This window comes from Schistocerca gregaria, chromosome X (genome assembly GCF_023897955.1).
Source record: "Schistocerca gregaria isolate iqSchGreg1 chromosome X, iqSchGreg1.2, whole genome shotgun sequence".
NCBI classification, from domain to species: Eukaryota; Metazoa; Arthropoda; class Insecta; order Orthoptera; family Acrididae; genus Schistocerca; species Schistocerca gregaria.
In genome coordinates, this window is record NC_064931.1 from 621306044 (window position 1) to 621325084 (window position 19041).

At 37.5% G+C, this 19041-nt stretch overlaps 1 protein-coding gene across 4 annotated transcripts in view; it reads right to left on the reverse strand.

Moving 5' to 3' along the window:
• LOC126299079 (endoribonuclease Dcr-1-like) overlaps positions 1-19041 on the reverse strand; it is a 262481-nt gene that overhangs the window by 91556 nt on the left and 151884 nt on the right. For all 4 annotated transcript variants that reach the window (XR_007552718.1, XM_049990749.1, XM_049990750.1 and 1 more), the window contains 3 exons: positions 16262-16392; positions 15834-16065; positions 486-637 (listed from right to left, as the gene is read on the reverse strand). Coding sequence is in view for 3 of the 4 variants with exons in the window: in XM_049990749.1 (XP_049846706.1) it covers positions 486-637; positions 15834-16065; positions 16262-16392 (515 nt within the window). In the remaining variant the exon portion in view is untranslated. The remainder of the gene's footprint in view (positions 1-485; positions 638-15833; positions 16066-16261; positions 16393-19041) is intronic.

Below are 19041 nucleotides of genomic sequence, written 5' to 3' on the forward strand. Positions count from 1 at the left end.
CTATCTGCTTCCCAAAATATTGAACTTATTTCTTCAAATGTTCACTGAAATTTTACACAATATTAGAGGACACTAGAAAGAGCGAGTGTCAATACTAACTGAAATAACAAATGTAAACAGAAACTGCACTAAGTTTTCCTCAGATGTCAGTTTTTAGAATATGTGGATCAAGATGGTGGGGCATCAATATTATCGATCACACAGGCATACAAAAAGGTTTGTGTGTTAATCTAGCTGCGTGGGATTGGCCAAGTGGTCTAAGGCACTGCAGTCATGGACTGTGCGGCTGGTCCTGGCAGAAGTTTGAGTTCTCCCTTGGCCATGGGTGTGTGTATTTGTCCTTAGGATAATTTAGGTTAAGTAGTGTGTAAGCTTATGGACTGATGACCTTAGCAGTGAAGTCCCATCAGATTTCACACACATTTGAAGTTTTTTTGTGTATGTTAATCTAAAAAGTATCACTAAATCCTGGAGGAAGTACATACCTGTTCACCAATGCTACAGCAGTTGACATGTTAACTGATGAATGGCTCGGGCTTGATGGTGGACTATATGCTTCTATCATGTCAGTCCATTTGTCTGCTTCCATTTCTTCTTCCTCTGAAGGTTCTTTATTGGCACATTTTCTAAGAAGCATCTGCAAAAATGTTCATACATGACAGCTGATACATACAACACAAATAATACTTAGTGCAGATATATAAACAACTATCATGCTGAAGTACCTGTTCATGAGAAACTAACATCTATTCTGTAACTGCACCACAAATGCCTGAAGCCAATGTTGTAATTTCACTATCTTTACAGTAGTGTGTCAGTCCTCCCATTACTTGAATAATTATATTGGAAGTTCATTTCTCACATTTAACAATGTATTGCATAATGGCTTCCTTGTTAAAAGACACACTCACTCACTCTCTCTCAAAAATTTTTTGTCTTGGAGAAGAAAGCATGACAGTAGATACTGAATACATTTATTTCTCTGTGCACAATGATGATAATCCCATCAGAATGGGGGCAAACATCACAGCAGTGCAAACAGATGACAAAATAGTTTCCTTCCTTCCTTCCTTCCTTCCTTCTTTCCTTCCTTCCTGAAGCTAGCCCATGGCAGAAACTGCCAATACAGTTGCAGATCTACACAGCTTTTATCACCCTAGTAAATTTGTTTGATCACAACAAAAGTGTGAACAATCCCATGTAGGCTTCTCAACTAAGGACATCATTATCTATGTTTCATAAGACAGTGACATCAGCTCTGCACTCACTGGTCCCTACTTAGAGAAAGTTTTAGTCAACATCCAGTCTTTGGGAGCTGAGCTAACTGGCACCAGCATTACAGTTCTGACAAACTCATGTAGATGTAGAAAACCTCTGCATTGACCAACAGCAGCCATCATGGCCCACTCATAGGTCAGTATAACTTAAGTTCAACCATGTGTGAAAGCTTTGATCCTCGTATGTTTCAGTACATCCTGTACTGTACATTATCAGCATTCCGCATCATCTATCATGTTTGACTCACTGGCAAGAGGCACTTGTTTCTAATGGCCCTGCTGTTCTAGTTCTAGTTCTCTCTCTCTCTCTCTCTCTCTCTCTCTCTCTCTCTCTCTCTCTCTCTCTCTCTGTCTTTACATGTACCACATGATGGTCCTCACTAGAGCAAGGACTGTATATATTGGCACAAGTGAGAACACCTTGTCACTAGCAATAGGGAAGCCAAATAAATTTATATTTTACCAACATACTAAATAATTATCAATGTGGTTTCAAGTGGACACAAGCACATCAGTCCCTCACATGAAATGGGTACTGAAAGTTCCTACAAAGAGTAGGAAAAATGAACTAAAAATTTTGACATGGCAAGCTTGCTAAGAAATTTTTATCCAAGGACTCTGCTGTGAGAGACTTCATGCCCATAACCTAATAATACGGTCAAAGTATGGTATGGGATGTCAAATTGAGCAAAATTTTCCAGATAACCATAGGTCGGAAATCCACTGTTGTGGAGCTAAAGTGACAAAAAGACAGCCAATCAGCACCAGGTGAAGAGTGTGCTTTTAAACTAACTTATCCTAATCAGTACCCTCTATGCAAAGGGGTGCAGTTACTAATTAAATTAGCTGATGATAATGATTTCAACTGAACAGTCAAAGCTAGGCACACTTTACATTCCTACCCATGGCTGGTTACATTACAGCTTAATTTTCTGTGGTGTTTACAGGGTACAGCTTGGCTATTAAATCAACTGTACAGTAATGATTTTAATTTGTGAAACTTACGAGTGTTACTGCAGGGAAACAGCAATTCAGTAAGATAGTCAACATGTTCAATGGTAGTATAAATGAGATCTAAAGTTGAGATGTTTTAAATTTCTCTAATGTTAGACATGTAGAGCAGATCATTAAGTGTCAACTAAGACAATGGTGAAAAAGAAAATAGAAATTAAATTTAAAAATGCTTTTTTCTTAGATCACACAAGAAAATGATTGAAATTAATGGCTCCAAAATCACTACAAAGTTGATATGTTTGAAGAAATTATTGATGTTGTTTCTCAATGATATGGTGACCATCTCTTCACCGATGATTGATGTCTGGTAGATGTGGTCTCTCATTAAATCCCCACACAAAAAAGTCAAGTGGCGTTAAATCAGGCAACCTGACAGGCCACTCATTTCCCACTGCACCTGACTGGCAATGGGAATGCTATGGAGCACCATACTACTGGAACAGTATCCTTTCATGTACATGGAGAGGAATGTCTTCCAAAAATGTATGCAATCTTACTTGTAAAAATGGTAAATAATTTTTTTGATTTAATTGAGGAGGGAGAATAAAAGATACAAACAAGTTGTCACTGACAGTTCTTGCCCACACATTCACCAAAAACCTTTCTTGGTGACCATGTTTAAGAATGTAATGAGTAGTTTCATATGGCCATTAGTGATCATTTTGTATGTTAATTACTGCTTCCCTAGTAAAAATACACCCATTCATAAATAAGATAAAGTAGAGAAAATTCACATTGTTGGGACATAAAGCACTACCTTAATTCCCAAACACAAAATTTGCTGACCTAGGATAATTTTCTACTTTTGTACGTGGTACAGATGTAAACCATCATCAACCATTACACTTCAAACAAGCTGATGAGTGACAATGAGTCTGAGAGCTGCTGTTCTGATGCTGGTTGAAGGCATTGTTTGAAACACTGAAATATTTCTTCATCAAATTCCAAATTCTTCACTGTCCCATTTTAGCCGTTTTGAGTGCAAACATGCCTGTTTCTCTCAAGTGATTCTCCACAGCCAAGATGTTGATTACTGGTAGCCTTCTGTTTAAGAAGTGTTCAGTAGTATGCAGTCTACTTGTACCTACAACGCTGTATCCCATTGCTCCATAAGCAATGTGAATGTTGGCTAATTCACTGATTGTGTAATTTTTCATTGTGATACCAGTGCAGTATAGCCCACGGCAACAAGTGCAGTGCAGCACAACAACAACAGCAGTGGGCAAAAGCAGACAGGTACACATACCTAAACAAGCTCACTTACAGGACAAATTTCCACATGCTTGTAGCTGACTGGATGTCATTTTATGGCCATAGCTACACAATTGGTGCAGCTCTGACCTATAGTTATTTGGAGAATTTTCCTTGATTCAATGTCCCCTACATCACTCTGATCTTATTATCAGGTTTTTGTTTTCTCTCCAGGCTGTATGTTCACCCACACTTGCACCATCACACTATAACTTGTTGAATCAAAGAGGTCAACATAAATCTTCAAGGAATAAATTTTGATGGACATTTCATGGACAAGGGTTCTGCATACTCTTAGTCACTACACATGAAATGCCTAAAAATTCTTTGATTTATGTGTAGTTAACAAATTTGGATTCTTAATCACTGTACAGTTTAGTATGATATCAGATGTAATAATATGAATGATCAGTGACATGAATTCACTGATTAAGGTTGGCAATCATTCAAAGCTCATATCAACAGTGCCATGTCTTTTCCATATCCAATACAAACTGTATATTGTCAAGGATGATGAGATGTGAAATTAGATCACAAAGCCCATATCCTCGAACAGGTGGACTTCTTTAGGGAGCCTCTTGGGGTCTTGCTGTAGTGTGGTGACATTATGACCAAGATCAATATACAGGTAATAATCAATACTCATTTCTTTCCTAAGTTTGACAGGCTAAGTTAAGTGAATATATTTATTTGTTCTTCTCTGAAATAGATGTAACAGATACACTTCTCCAGCTGCAACCAGCAAAGGAACTGAAAAGGTCACATCTTTTGGTCTTCATCAGCACCAACATCTGAAATTCTGTGTGGCCAACACACCTACCATGTTCCATTGTTTTCTTGAATACCTGGCACTGGTGTGCGTGAGCCACTAGGAAGGCATTAATGTCACAGGGGCAACCAGGATGAAATATATGCAAAATTTGGACACTGACTTCACAGAACCTTCTATTAAGTACCTCATTTTTATTCTGAGCAAGGAAGGCATACAACAAATCCAACAATATCTTGCTGCAGTAAGACATCTACCAAGACCTTTACATTCATCATCAAATGGTAAGATGGAGATGACGACAGGTGGTGCAAGGATCCACAAGTGTGTCCAGGTTTACACCATTTGTGAGTACATGAAGGACACCCGCCCGGCTAGTCGCATGGTCTAACGCGCTGCTTCCTGAGCGGGAAGGCATGCTGGTCCCTGGCATGAATCCGCCTGGTGAATTAGTGTCTAGGTCCGGTGTGCTGGCCAGCTTGTAGATGGTTTTTAAGATGGTTTTCCATCTGTCTCAACGAATGTGGGCTGGTTCCCCTTATTCCACCTCTGTTCTAGGCAGTTTCCGGAGAAGGCATTTAGTAAAGTTTCACATGATGTCTTATCATGCACACTACTAACAAAACTGTAATTTTCCTAATCAGTTATTGGATAATTAATGTCTCTACCAATGATTACAGTATTGTTGGGGAACTTACACACAAGTGAAAGAGATTTTCTCTGAAGTTTACAGTTAGGTCAGGAGATGAATCTGGTGGGCAACAGAAGGAACCTGTTTTCATTTTATGCCCACCCCTTATACTGAGTCTTGCCCAAACAATCTCACATGCATCTTCAATTTCTCTTCATCATCAAATGGTAAGATGGAGATGACGACAGGTGGTGCAAGGATCCACAAGTGTGTCCAGGTTTAGACCATTTGTGAGTACATGAAGGACACCCGCCCAGCTAGTCGCATGGTGTAACGCGCTGCTTCCCGAGCGGGAAGGCATGTTGGTCCCTGGCATGAATCCGCCTGGTGAATTAGTGAAAGGTCCGGTGTGCTGGCCAGCTTGTAGATGGTTTTTAAGATGGTTTTCCATCTGTCTCAACGAATGTGGGCTGGTTAACCTTATTCCACCTCAGTTACACAATGCTGACGATTACTGCACAAACACTGTCTCCACGTATGTGTACACCATAATTACTCTACCATGGAAACATTTCGGGTACACTTGTCTGGTATGAGACGTTCCTGGGGAGGAGGGGTGCAGGAGGGGGGGGGGGGGGGGGGGGGGGGTAGGACCAATGGGGGCCAAACTGCATAATAACCCTATGTTCAGCGTGTTCTACGAGCAATACGAGACTGAAATAGAAGGGAGAACCGATAGAGGTCATCACCCTTTGACTGTAGGAGACAGAGTCTCCTCATTGGAACCCAACACATGTGGACCCCATCTCTATGTGTGTTACATGTAATCACTCCCACACACCTCATAAGACTTGGCCCTGGCCATCTTCTGAACCATTCCCACATTTCTGACACTGTCCCTTCTGGATATTGGCAAGTGGATACAGACACACCTAGATTTGGTAGCAGCTGTGTGTTTGCTGTGGAGGGTTGAACCACCTTTCCCATTCCTGTAGAAGCCAGCACGAATATGGCACTTCTAATCACATGTGCCCTCTTTAGAGATGAAAAATGCATGCTAGTCTCACTCTGAGGATGAATCTCAAGACCGACTAGAGATGGGGTACACATGCCAATAAGGGGGACATCACCATCATCATGACTAGTGGGCTCCACACAGACAGCATACCAGAGCAGAGAGGTATCATATTAATAGATACTGTGACCACCATAGCAGGTTAAATTAGTGACACTGTGAACAGTGTTTCTCACTTGTAAATTTGCCATTATACTGTTTACGTACTGTACAGACTATAATGAGCTTCTGTTGTGTTTATAAATAAGATATGGAAAGTTCTGGCAGACTAAATAATAGAAGTGTGGGCGCGCACCTCCACGCATTCGCGCGCGCCCCCACACACACGAGTTGGCAAATGGAAAGGGAGTGTGGGTGCAAGCAGTGATGGTTGCAGGACGTCCATTCTCATAATCCTCCTGGCTATCTCTGCTAACCCCAAGCACCCACATTCTCTTCCCAAAAGTCTCACCTTCCTCAGTTTTGTCAACCCATTCCAATCTACTCCCTGATGTCACTGTCATGGTGTGGTGTACAAACTAACAGGCTTCGTTGTCCATGTGTCGCATTCCTATCCTGTGCACCAGCTCTCTCTCTCTCTCTCTCTCTCTCTCTCTCTCTCCCTTCCACAGCCATATCTCCCACACCTGCTGCCTCTGTCTGAGCCATCAGCCATCCCTTCCCCAAATATCCCTCTTGTTCCCTTGCTCTCTTTCTCTGTTCACCCAGTTTTCCCAACAAACACAGCCCCTCTTCCCAGTCTACCTGCCGAACTGCAGCCCCAGCATTGTGTTTTCAACTGGCACTGTGTGTGTGTGTGTGTGTGTGTGTGTGTGTGTGTGTGTGTGTGTGTGTGTTGTATCATTTCACAATGACACAATATACACAGACACATATTCATAATATGTGTCTGTGGTTGCATCTGGCAAACATCTTAGGTAAAGCTGTGCCCCAACATTAACTCTGTTCTCTTCTTTTAGCTTTATTTATCCATGACTTTGGTAAGACTTGTGGGTTTTTCTAGTTATCTCAGGGCAACATTAAGCCTCACTGAAAATATGGAAGAGTCGGCATCTGATCTGTTAGCCAAAAACATGGTTGTAAATCTTATGGTATCATACCCTTACTTTCCCTTGTCTGCCTGCTGCGAAGATGCATTTAACCTGGATGACAGATTTTGTATCCACTGTTCATTCTAATTTTGAGGATACTTGGAAGTTTATGGTTGGTTGGTTCATGGTAGGGCACCAGACGGTGAGGTTATCGGTCCCATCAGTTTAGGGAAGGATGGGGAAGGAAGTTGGCCATGCCCTTGCAATGGAACCATCCTGGTATATACCTGAAGTGATTTAGGGATGTCATGGAGAACCTAAATCAAGATCACTGGACGTGGGTTTGAACTGTCATCCTCCCGAATACGAGTACAGTGTGCTAACTACTGCACCACCTCACTTGCTGAAGTTTATGAAGTTGAAGAAGAGATATGCAGCTGTATATCTCCTCTGATGTCATCAATTATTGTCTTTTTTAAGAGGCAACATAGATCTTTGGAATAGTCTTTTAATACTTAGGGGGTCAAGACTGTAAAAATAGGATGCTACAAGGCCTTAAATACTTTCTTTGAGTTAGAATACAGTCTACATAGCACACTCTTGATTTCCTGAATCTTCATCTCCTCGACAGAAGCCATAATACATGTTCAGATTAAAACTAAGTATCTATATAGCGCAACAGATGTATTCTGGGGAAGAGGAGCACATCATATTGAACACATGCACAAATGAATTGCATATCCCACACAAAGCTTGACATTTATATACCATAGTGGTATGTTTCTCAGTGGCTCAGACGTCTGTTGCACATATAGATACTTAGTTTTAATCTGAACATGTATTATGGCTTCTACCGAGGAAATGAAGATTCAGGAAATCAAGAGTGTACTATGTAGACTGTATTCTGACTCAAAGAAAGAGTCAGTACTGCGGCCGGTCTTAGTATTTTTATCTGTCATTTTTCACTTTTTTCACATTTGACAATGTTTGTTAATGTGAAAAATGCCAAAATACAACATGGTTTGGAGCCACATTAAGCTGAAGGTGACTCTTAACTGGCTAGATAAGTCAGTTCAAAGGCTGGAGGAAAGCAACAGCTTCCCACCTGTAATAGGGACATGCTTTGTGGTGTTCAAATCAGCCTTCAGGTTGATGGCAGCTTTCCCTTTTAAGTGGTATGTTCAACCTACTGGCACGTGAATATTTTATGAGTTAGGCACATGTTGGATGACTCTCAAGCAAATGAACCAACTGCTGTATTTTCTGGTGACTAGTACATTGTGGGTGAATTTTAAGTCAGTTTTCATCTCAAGCTTATCATCCACTATTTTCATGAAATTCATAATTTTAGTTATATGACCACTTTCTGTTGCATTCTGTCTGGGTCAAAGTATACCTGTAGGTGAAAACCACTTAACTGTAATTAAATGGCAAGTTTAATTTTGTATTTACAGTATTGAAAAGTGACTTTGCAGTAATGAGCTTAACTACGTGCTCTTCTCTCACAGGTTCAACCAGTGATGCAAAAGTTACACGCTCCTTGGCCCACAGGTTGGTTTGAATACCATAGCATCTCACTAGATGTGGTCTCGTTGAATGCAATAAATTCTTGCCTTCCTCCAGCCTCTGAACAAACTAATCCAGCAAGTTCTAAGTGCACCTACAGTGTAATGTGGACTCTGAACAAGAGTGCAATTACACAAATCTGAAATCTCTATGTCAATTTTTGTGTTCCTGCAAGTACTTTTAATGTTTTACTGATGAATAAAAATGAGACTTATTCAAAATATTACCTTTTAATGATGAACAATAAAAAGAAGAAAATGTTTAGAAAGCTTTGAAATGTGGCTTTGGAGAAGAATGCTTGAGGTGAAGTGGACTAACAGACTTATGACTGAAGAAATAATGGAGAAAATAGGGGAGGAAAGAAATTTCTTTTATGTGATTGGATAGAGGAAAAAAATCTTGGATGGGACATACACAACATAGGAATTTCCTGCAACAAAGAACTGTAGATTGAAAGATGGAAAAGTGGAAGAAATGAGAGGAATAGGTAGAAAGAGGATGAACATACAAATATATGAAGGATGATGCTCAGAACAGGACATGGTGGACAGCCTCCATATGAAAACAGTAAAAAGACAGATACAATAAAGAAGAAACACACTGTGCACCACAAGATGTGGTCTGATAAATACTAGCCAGCCAAAGTATTTTTGTTTATTGGGAGTAAATACCACTGAATTAACTACCTGAATTCATTTTTCAAAAAGGTTCCATAGGAATCTCATCGACCTGTGGTTGCATATGCTTCTTGAACTTCTTGGTTCATACTAACAATAAACAGCAACCGATGTACACAAAGAACAACTTCAGGCAAATATATACTAAGCGCAGTAATTTTGTTTTCATAAGGAATGAAAGAAAAAGAAAACACGTGATCTCTGTTGACTATTCCTAATTTTGTGGTAAAGGAGGCTCTTGAGCAGGTACATGCATTTAGTATCAGTCACCATTATTGTTGTTTTGTATTGTCTTGAAATCACCCCCCCCCCCCTACCTTTTTCAGCCAGAAAGTGAGTAAGCATTAATTTTTCTATTGATAATTTCATGCAATTTGTTTGGACAGGTTTAATGATTTGTTATGGTTTGCACGTTTCATCTCCTAATGGCAATTCTCCCACGTAATCCACTACCTGAATTTGACACACATTACTCACAAGCATTGTCATTTAAATGTGTCAAGACTGCTTCCAACTCTAGTAGCACCTATATCATAGATACTTTATGGAGTTCAGCACACCAGAGACAACAATAACTCCTACATTTCAGGCTGTTTCATTTACTGTAACATGTCCTTTATTGCTGCAGTGTCATCCTGTAACATAAACTGGTTTGATTGAACTAGTCCATGCAGCAACTGTCACAGGCATGATGGTGTAAAAGCATCACTTCTTAATCCACCCATAACCTTGCAGTAGATGAGAAAATGAGTCATTAAACAGCATTTTTATTTTAAAGTGGATTTCAATGCCTTTTGGGTCATTGTCTCACCATCAATGATATAAGCCTTCCATAAAGTGTCTTTGCTTCGTTGTGTAGCATTCTGGCATTTGGCACTTGTCAAGTCTTCCTTCAGACTATGAGCACCATTGTGTAATCAACTTTCAAAATCTTCACAATATTTTTTTGACCTCCTCATACATTTATTTATTCATTTTAAATGCCCTTATACAGCCATAACACAACCTTGGAATTAGTGAAACTACAATAATATTGAATACATGATGCATTTTGAGCCTTGGGTGCTCGTCTTCAGGTGCTTTATCAGTCTACATCATGATTTGAAAATAGGTTACTACTGGTCCTGTTAAGAGTACACAGGTATACTACAAAGTGACACACTTTGTCTACAGTTTTTACAAAAGTAGGACAATAATTAAAAACTACTTACTGTTTCCAGTAGTGGGTTACATAATTTTGGGTACAGTATGTGTAGTCATCTTTATACACATATAAGCACTTTCCCTCTCACAATATATTCGTAAACAAAATTTAAACAAACCAAAGAATATCCAAATGTAGAGATGTTACATTTCCACATACACATGGATATAGGTAGTTTTAAGATGATACATAGATGTTACATTATTATTGATAAACTGGGGTCACTTCCAAAACAAATTATTTCTGCTTGTATCAGGTGTGACCTTACTTTGTAAAATGGTTGCAACTATTAAATTCTTACTTTTTTAGGAAAAAATAAACTTTTGAAGTAATTGAAAAAACTGTCTCTGTTGAACTCAGTATGTTCATGTAACATGTTTCCAGAAAATTTTGGTGTGCGTAACAGATCTTGTGAGCAAGTGACAGCCAAATTTGCTGTTTGTGGAGAAAGATATTTTTATACCGGTGTTTTTAAAACAGCAACCTCTGGTGCTGCTGCACCTGAATAGGGAACGTGCTTGAAGATTAGTGTTGTGTTAGTAGTTTCTTCTGTAGTGTTTCTATTGCTGATGTTGGCCTGTATTTTGTTGGACACTGCCAATTGATTTTACTATGTACCCATTATTCATTAATTTTTTTTAAATGGTATACACTTCTTCACAAGCATGCATTACCCTCTAAGGCATCACAGAAAATTTCTAACCTATCTAGAAACACGCGAACAAAAGTATCTTTCTCCACAAACAAAAAACTTATCCGTCACTTGCCTCACAAAGTATAACTACATCTGTATGATTACTCTGCAATTCGCAATTAAGTGCCTAGCAGTGGATGCACTTAACCATCTTCAAGCTATTTCTCTACTGTTTCAATCTCGAATGGCACACACAAGAAACGAGCACATAAATCTCTCTGTCTCTGTGACCTTTGATTTCTCTTATTTTATCATGATAATCAGTTCTACATGTAGGTGGGTAGCAACAGAATATTTTCGCAATCAAAGGACAAAGTTAGTGATTGAAATTTCATGAGAAGATCCTGAAAAACACCTTCATTTTAAGGATTGTCACCCCAATTTACATATCACGTCCATGGCACTCTCCCCAACTATTGATTATACAAAATGAGCTGCCCTTCTCTGAACTTTTTCGGTGTCCTCTCTCAATCCTATGCCGCACAGCCATACTCCAGAAGAGGGCAAACAAGTGTGGTGTAAGCAAATCCCTTAGTACTAAATATACTCTCGGATCTCTACTGTGAGTATCATTTGTATATCATTTACGTAAGCATCCTATCTCCATGTTTTTATTCTGTTAACTATTGTTCTGGCTATGTCTATTTTATTTTCATTTTTTAAACTATGTGACTGTTTTGTGTTATTCTTTTCTTTAAAAATATTTTTATTTATTTTATACTTTAAGTCCCCTTTCAGTATGTAATTTATTTAATTTTGTTCAAACTTTTAAAACTTTTATTGATAATATGCTCCCTTTACTGAGTTATGTCACATTCAGGGACATTTTCTAAAATATATGAATTATTTTTTGCAAGAAAACACTTATGCTGCATCATTTTAATAGATGTATATTTTGCTACCTAATTACTTTAGTTACCGTTAAAGCTTCTACTCCATATAACTATTCCTATTCGCACAAAATCAATAAAAAATATGCATATTAAAATAATCTAATTTACGGACATTTAGAGGTGTCTAACAGAAGTGGCTGTTCAACACCAGTGTCAGATGTCGAGGCTGGGGAGAGTGCTGAGCCTAAAAACACATATTTTCCAGCCAAAACTCACAAAAACAAACAATGCCAAAGATTGGTAAATTCATTAATGCTGATTGTGAGTCTGGAGCTGCTAGATGCAAAACCAGAGTGAGGAGTACAACAGGTAATGCAAAGAAGGCACTTCCAGTTTTCAGTGCCGTATGAGAATATGCTCACAAAATATGCAAAATACTGATAACATACTTTCACTATCAACTGTTTCTCATGTTCCATACCTCTTCTGTGCTATGATGTCCACATGAAATGTTTAATGTGCCATAAAATACTAAAGCTTAAAAAAGAAATTTGATTTACAGTAGCACTGTGTAGTAAATGTCAGAATATATCTGACAAATCAATGATAAATGCAAGGTACAATACTTGCACTGAAAGGTGGCTTGTCAAATGAAGTAAGTTACTTAATGAAACAAAGTGTTTGTAATAGAATACGTACAGGATGGAGGAACAAAAATCCGTTTTTGTTTCAGTTTCCATGGGAAAAGACTGCTTCAGCAATGTCTGGAAAAATTATGTTTGGAATTCTGACACACTGCATAATTCACCAGCAAAATCAGTGTTTACAAAATGTAAAAATGAATAATGTAATAACTTTAACTGTCTTACCAATGTCATATGAGGAAAAGGGCTTACTCACTGGCAGTTCAAGGCACTTTTGTCTCTGAATTAGGGGATACAACCTATCATTGGTTCAGCCAAGCCAAAGTGTTAGATTACCACACTTAACTGTACCAACAAATATCTTAGTTTGTGGAAATGATTAGAGATAGGTGCACTTGTTAAAGAAATTTATTCACTGACACATGCACAGAGTAATTTCACACTGTTACTGATTTTGACAATGCAACAGCAATCTTAATAATACAAAATGTCACAGCAGCATAAGTTGAATATGTCGCTGAAACATTTTATGCCCTGAAGATTATTCTTGCATGGCTGAAACTGCTAACAGTCTGATATTACTTAGTGATTGTATCCGTAAATAAACATTTATGAACATTTATTGAATACATTAGTCTCCATTACGATATTAAGTAACAATTTGAATGATGGATTTACATTTTAATGTTTTAAACTGATGTTAAAAGATATCTTCGTGAACTGAGTGAGTCACTTTAAGATAAGTGTGGTCTCAGGCTTGAAATGTTTCCTGAACTCTCAGCGCTAACCAAAACTAAATGTTGTAGGTTTTGAAACTTATGTAATGTACTACATCTGAAAGCAGATTTAGAAAGTCTGCCTTAGCAAACAACGTGAAAGCCGATTTTGCAAATCACACAATACAAGAGTAATCATAAAACTACAGTGTGATACTGAATTAATATACATGCGTTATACCTGACAAGAAAGACTACGTGACTTCAGAAACACCACAGAAAAGTTACCCAATCTTTATAGACATGAATCATGAATGCCTAATCTGTTTCAAGCCACATGTAATTGCGAGCAGTTCTTTGACCTTATCATACTGTGTAAAACATCCTCAAGCTCATCAATATCAGATAATAATCTGAAATGTGTTTTGGGACTAAGATGTGCTCAATCAATCATTCTAGACACCAAGTGTCTTACGCGAGGGAAAGCAAAGAAATCTGTAACATATTAGGAAACTGTATTGCACAAATGTTTATTTTCATTGTGCTTTGGTTTCTCAGTTTTGTGTTGCACTTTGTTAAGTAAAGTGATAACTGATAAACTGTTTAATTTATTGGTTTCTCCACATTTAGAGGGTGCCGATTCTACAAGTTGCATGTTCAACTGATGAAAAGCCCTCCCTCTAGTCTTCGCTCTCATAAATACAATGAAAAGACCCAGACTCAATATATGATCTGTTACAGCTGCCTACTGAACTTCTGAAACATTTCAAAGGAAGTGTTAGTTTGAGTATTTCTGTTCCCTTCCATGAGGTTTGACTGGATAGTAATGTCCCTATTAGCCACTGAAGAACTAAACAAAAAAATTAACATTTATGAGAAAAGGACACTGCAAGTATGATTAATCTTAATACAAGCTTGATGCTCCATAGCCCACAATCAGGTAATGCCACTTTATGTATCTCTATAAGTAATTTGATGTAATCTAAAAATGCCAAGGGTGTGAAAAATGAGGCAAAATAGCTTTGCTTCAGATGCATTAACACTTCTTATTGTATTTTTGCACCAGTTTTGCTAGTGTATTTAGGAGATTCCCCAGATGTTGTATTTCAAACTTTTTGGCTTGTGTACAGGTTAATGTTGTGACAACACAGTAACAAATTTGCCTCCTTGTAGGTAGTGTACTCCCCCCTCCTTGTAGGTAGTGTACTCCCCCCTCTTTGTAGCATTTTCATGAAGAACTTTTCTAAACATTTTATCTTACAAGTATGGGATGCACTTGATTGAGTATCATTTAAAGACTGTGGTTTCTCTTATGTACTGTGTTCAATGAGGATTCATCTTGAGCAAGATCCACAAGTACGGGACCTTGAATGTTTTGTTTTATTTAAATTTATGAGCCTTTTTCATGTGAATGATGGGGGCAGGAAATCCCTAAAGCAGTAAAGTGCAACTGTTACACAAAGGTCACATTCCGTGACTGTATTCTCATGCTGTAGAGTTGCTGACTATGATTATTTCAAAATATTGTGTACAATATTATGATTTATATGATTTTTTTTATTTTCTTGTCAACGAACAAATACTGTAAAGCAGTATTAGTATACATTTAGAAATGTGTCTGACTTCATTTAAACAAGAAGAGGAAAATAAAACACAGCCCCATAAGAGATTAGTTTGCATAATTTGCATGACTGTATTATAGTTACATAAAATTTCAAAATTTCTTATGTTTCATGACAATGTACAGCAGAGATCACCTGCTTTCATTATAAAGGAGGTCAAATTACAAAAGATAAGCAAATGAGATGTTCAATGCATATCAGCAGTCAATAACACAACCTTTTGATAAAGATAACCTAAAGAACAAAATGGAAAGAAAAAAATGCAACACAATAATGAACATTAATAAATAAAATGGAAACGAAGAAAGTAAATTAATCACATTTTTAAGTATCTACAATTTACAAGGACATTTGGAAAATTCTAAAACATGCATACAAAATGTATAGGAATGGTACAGCACTTTTTACAAAGAGAAATTATTGGGAACACACAGATTCACACAATATATAAGACCTAAAAGAAACAACAGTGATATCCCTGCTGTACTTTTGAATGTCTATTTTTTTCTTTTTTAGTGTAGGTAGCCCAGACAAGTAGGAATCAACTACAAAATTAGGATGTACAAACAGTAGAAGTATCACCAATTCCTAAGGCCCATGCACAGTTGGCAATAAGTATAAACATTACTATGTCAATATCACAAGAGCCCCACAAATGCAAATACAGCTCTCTCAGCAGTTTGCTTGAGTAGACGCTCAACAGATAATACAATTAGTCAAGTGTCATTATCTTCTGATATACAGTACCCTAAAACAGAGATCGTATTGTGAACAGCTTTTATCTTAAGCATATGGTAATTATATTTAAAAAAATGAAAAACAATATTACCTGTTCAATTTCAAAATACTGGGCCAAGTTTTCAACAAAGTCTTCAGTTCTACTCTCTTCAATCATTAATAAGTAGTAGGCATCCTGAGCACGAGCACGTCCTTTAGACTGAACATACGAGCGATACATCGAAGGAACGTCAAAACGAATAACCAGGTTACATTTGGGAATATCTATACCTTCCTCCAAAACTGATGTGCCAATGAGAAGATTACATTCTCGCATTCGAAACCTGTTATGTTTGTGCACACAAAAAAACAAAATTAATAATTAAAAAACAGGCATAACATAGACTGTTAATCTGTACAGTAGTTGTCACAGAGTTTAAATATCTGTAAGTTAAAAAAAAAAAAAAAAAGTTCAATATCTTATACTGTGAAAAAAAAGGGGGAAAAATTAAAAATGTATAAATGGAAAATACTGCTGACCTCTTTAAAACTTCTTCTTGCTTTCTGTGTTCAGTTTCTGCTTCCCGAGGCTCTGTCAAAGGATCAGCTTCTTTGTCAACTGTATACTGTGGTGCCACAAAACTATAATCTTCATCATTACGACGAATTTCCTACAAAAAATATAGAGCTAACAGTAAGGAAATAAATTACATCACAAATGAAATATAAATTTATGCTGAATCTCTAGTGTAGCTATACTTATCTAAATATGATGGGGAAATTATACTTGACCTCTTCAGAAACGAACACTCTCTCTTTCTGAGATATGGAATTTTATATAATACACAGGCCAATAGTTAATTTGTACCCCAGAAACCATCAGATGTGCTACACTCTAATCTCTTTATTTGAATCAACACAGGTAGAAACAGAGTTCAATTTTTAGTTCCGCCATCTGAAACTCAAAGTTAACCCTTGTTCTGGAGTTTTCATATTTTTGCTCTATGATTTTTGTGGTGAGAAACATGGATTTGTAGTTTGCACAAAAAAGTGAAACATAACAAAAATGGAAAGCAAAGGGAGCTATCATGTGTTTGGTTGGTTTTTGGCTCATAATTTGGAAAATATGCGCTTATCAGGAAGAACTACCCAGTAAATAAATGGATTAAATTTACTAAAAATTAATAACCTGTTACTTTTTTTGTTAGACAAATAGTTTAGGCACAGCGAGTGGACAAAGAATGCGTTAGATTTACTACTCTCTTTCTGCCTTGGGAAGACTTCACCCCATTCACTGCCATTCATTGCTGTTTAAAATCTAGACTCCCAAAATGCCTACCCCGCAACCTGCTTGGCCAGCAACAAGTGCAGTTCAGTTTCATTTTAGAGGCAGACAGTGTTTGTAATTTTTTCATTATGTCTGCAAATGTGTGCTTTAGCTGTCATGAAGTGATGCATGATGGAACGAACAAGGTGACCACAATGGGGTGAAAGGCTGGACAACTTTACTGAATAAAGCAAGAAGAGGAATGATGGTCAGTGCATCTTGAGTTAAAAAGATTGATTGAAGTGCATGAAAAATGTAGAAAACTGTACATAAATGAAAAAGTGATTGCTGCCTATCTCAAATGGGTTAAGCAAGGCTGATCACATTCAACAACACATTCTTGTGAAGTACCTTCCAGTTTCAAACTCACTGCCTTTTGTGTGGTTTTTGTGTAAGAATTGAGTTTGCACAGGAAAAAAACAAGAACAACACTGATCGCAACATTGTGTAACAGGTTAGAGTTATAAAATGAGCTGCAGAATGTGGTGATGACACTGAACAAGGCATAATAGAACATATTTCCCCAGTTAGTAACTTGGTGGCTGCTGATGAACAATATCACACTTTGTGTATGAGAAAATTGCACAATCATCAAAAAACGGAGATAGACACATCACACAGTTCACTCGCCAGTGAAATCGAAACAGCTATGCAAAATATTTACATTTTCATTGAAAACAATGAAGTCTCAGTTTTACCTGGATGAGTTAATGGACCAAAATAAAGACTATTTTCTTTGTGATAGTCAAATCTCAACTCAAGAAATACAGATGTGGTATAGTGACAACAGTTACTGCAAACAATAAAAAGCCTTATGTGTTTTCAAAATATAGGTGCTACTCTGAGATCAAGAGGTTGGCATAGAAAAGGAATTCATGGCAGACCGAATCAAACCAATCAGAAGACTGGCGTCTTAAAAAAATTGTGAAAAAATTATTTATTTATAATTAGTGTACGTTTTAGTAATTTTTTTTTTTTTCAGTGTCGAGTCATTGCACATGCTTTTAGCGATATTTGTTCATGCAAGTGTAAATTTTGAATGAATGTCCCCAAATATGTGATACTGTACTTGTAAATAAAGTGAAGAGGGCAAACAAGCTGCAATAGGGATGCGTATTCAAATACAGAGATATGTAAACAGCCAGAATACGGCGTTGCGGTTGGCAACGTCTACGTAAGACAACAAGTGAACACGCGATCTAGTGTGAGCAAACAGAACCACAAAAATGGAAAAGACTTTAATATGCAATCACAAAAATGTACAACACACCTGATTTCTTGTAAAAGCCTATGTACAAATGCACAAGGACTGTGCTGCACCTGTTGTCATAGCAGGAAGAGCTCAGTACAAGCATCATCATGCCATTCTTCCACTGCATTCAGTGAGATAATAAACAAAGTACATATTAGTCAACTCATCATCAGTAAACCTACCCATACTGCTATGTATCACTGTTAACATGCAACTGACACTGCCAGAAATACAAACACAAAGCGGAACAGTACAGTACTGAATGAAAGCTAGAGGGTGAAGAGTAAAGTGGACATTATTGTTGTCTACAGCAAGTCCCGCAAGTTTGTTTCCAAACAAGACACACAGCACATGTTGTTGATGTCTGCACTGTTCTGTACTATTTTCAATGCAATCAAACAAAATGCAATAACTCTGTAACAAGAAACAGGAGAACATGGATACCTTGTACCATAATACTTAGAAGGTATCCCTGAGGAACCGCTGAAAGATAGTAAGTGGAGTATTGGTTCACACTGTATAATTTGATGGCAGTTGAGATGAAAATCGTGTATTTTACCAGAGCAGTTTGGACTGGCAGCATTTCTGGACAAACAGTATGAGAACCCTGTTAGTGTCCATCTTTCACAGAAGTTTGAAAGTGTCAAGAATCATAAGTCATCTACTACCAGTAAACAAATTCTGTTTTTCTTAATGTTAATTTTAATGCTCAACCTACTGATGGGCACAATACTTTTCATG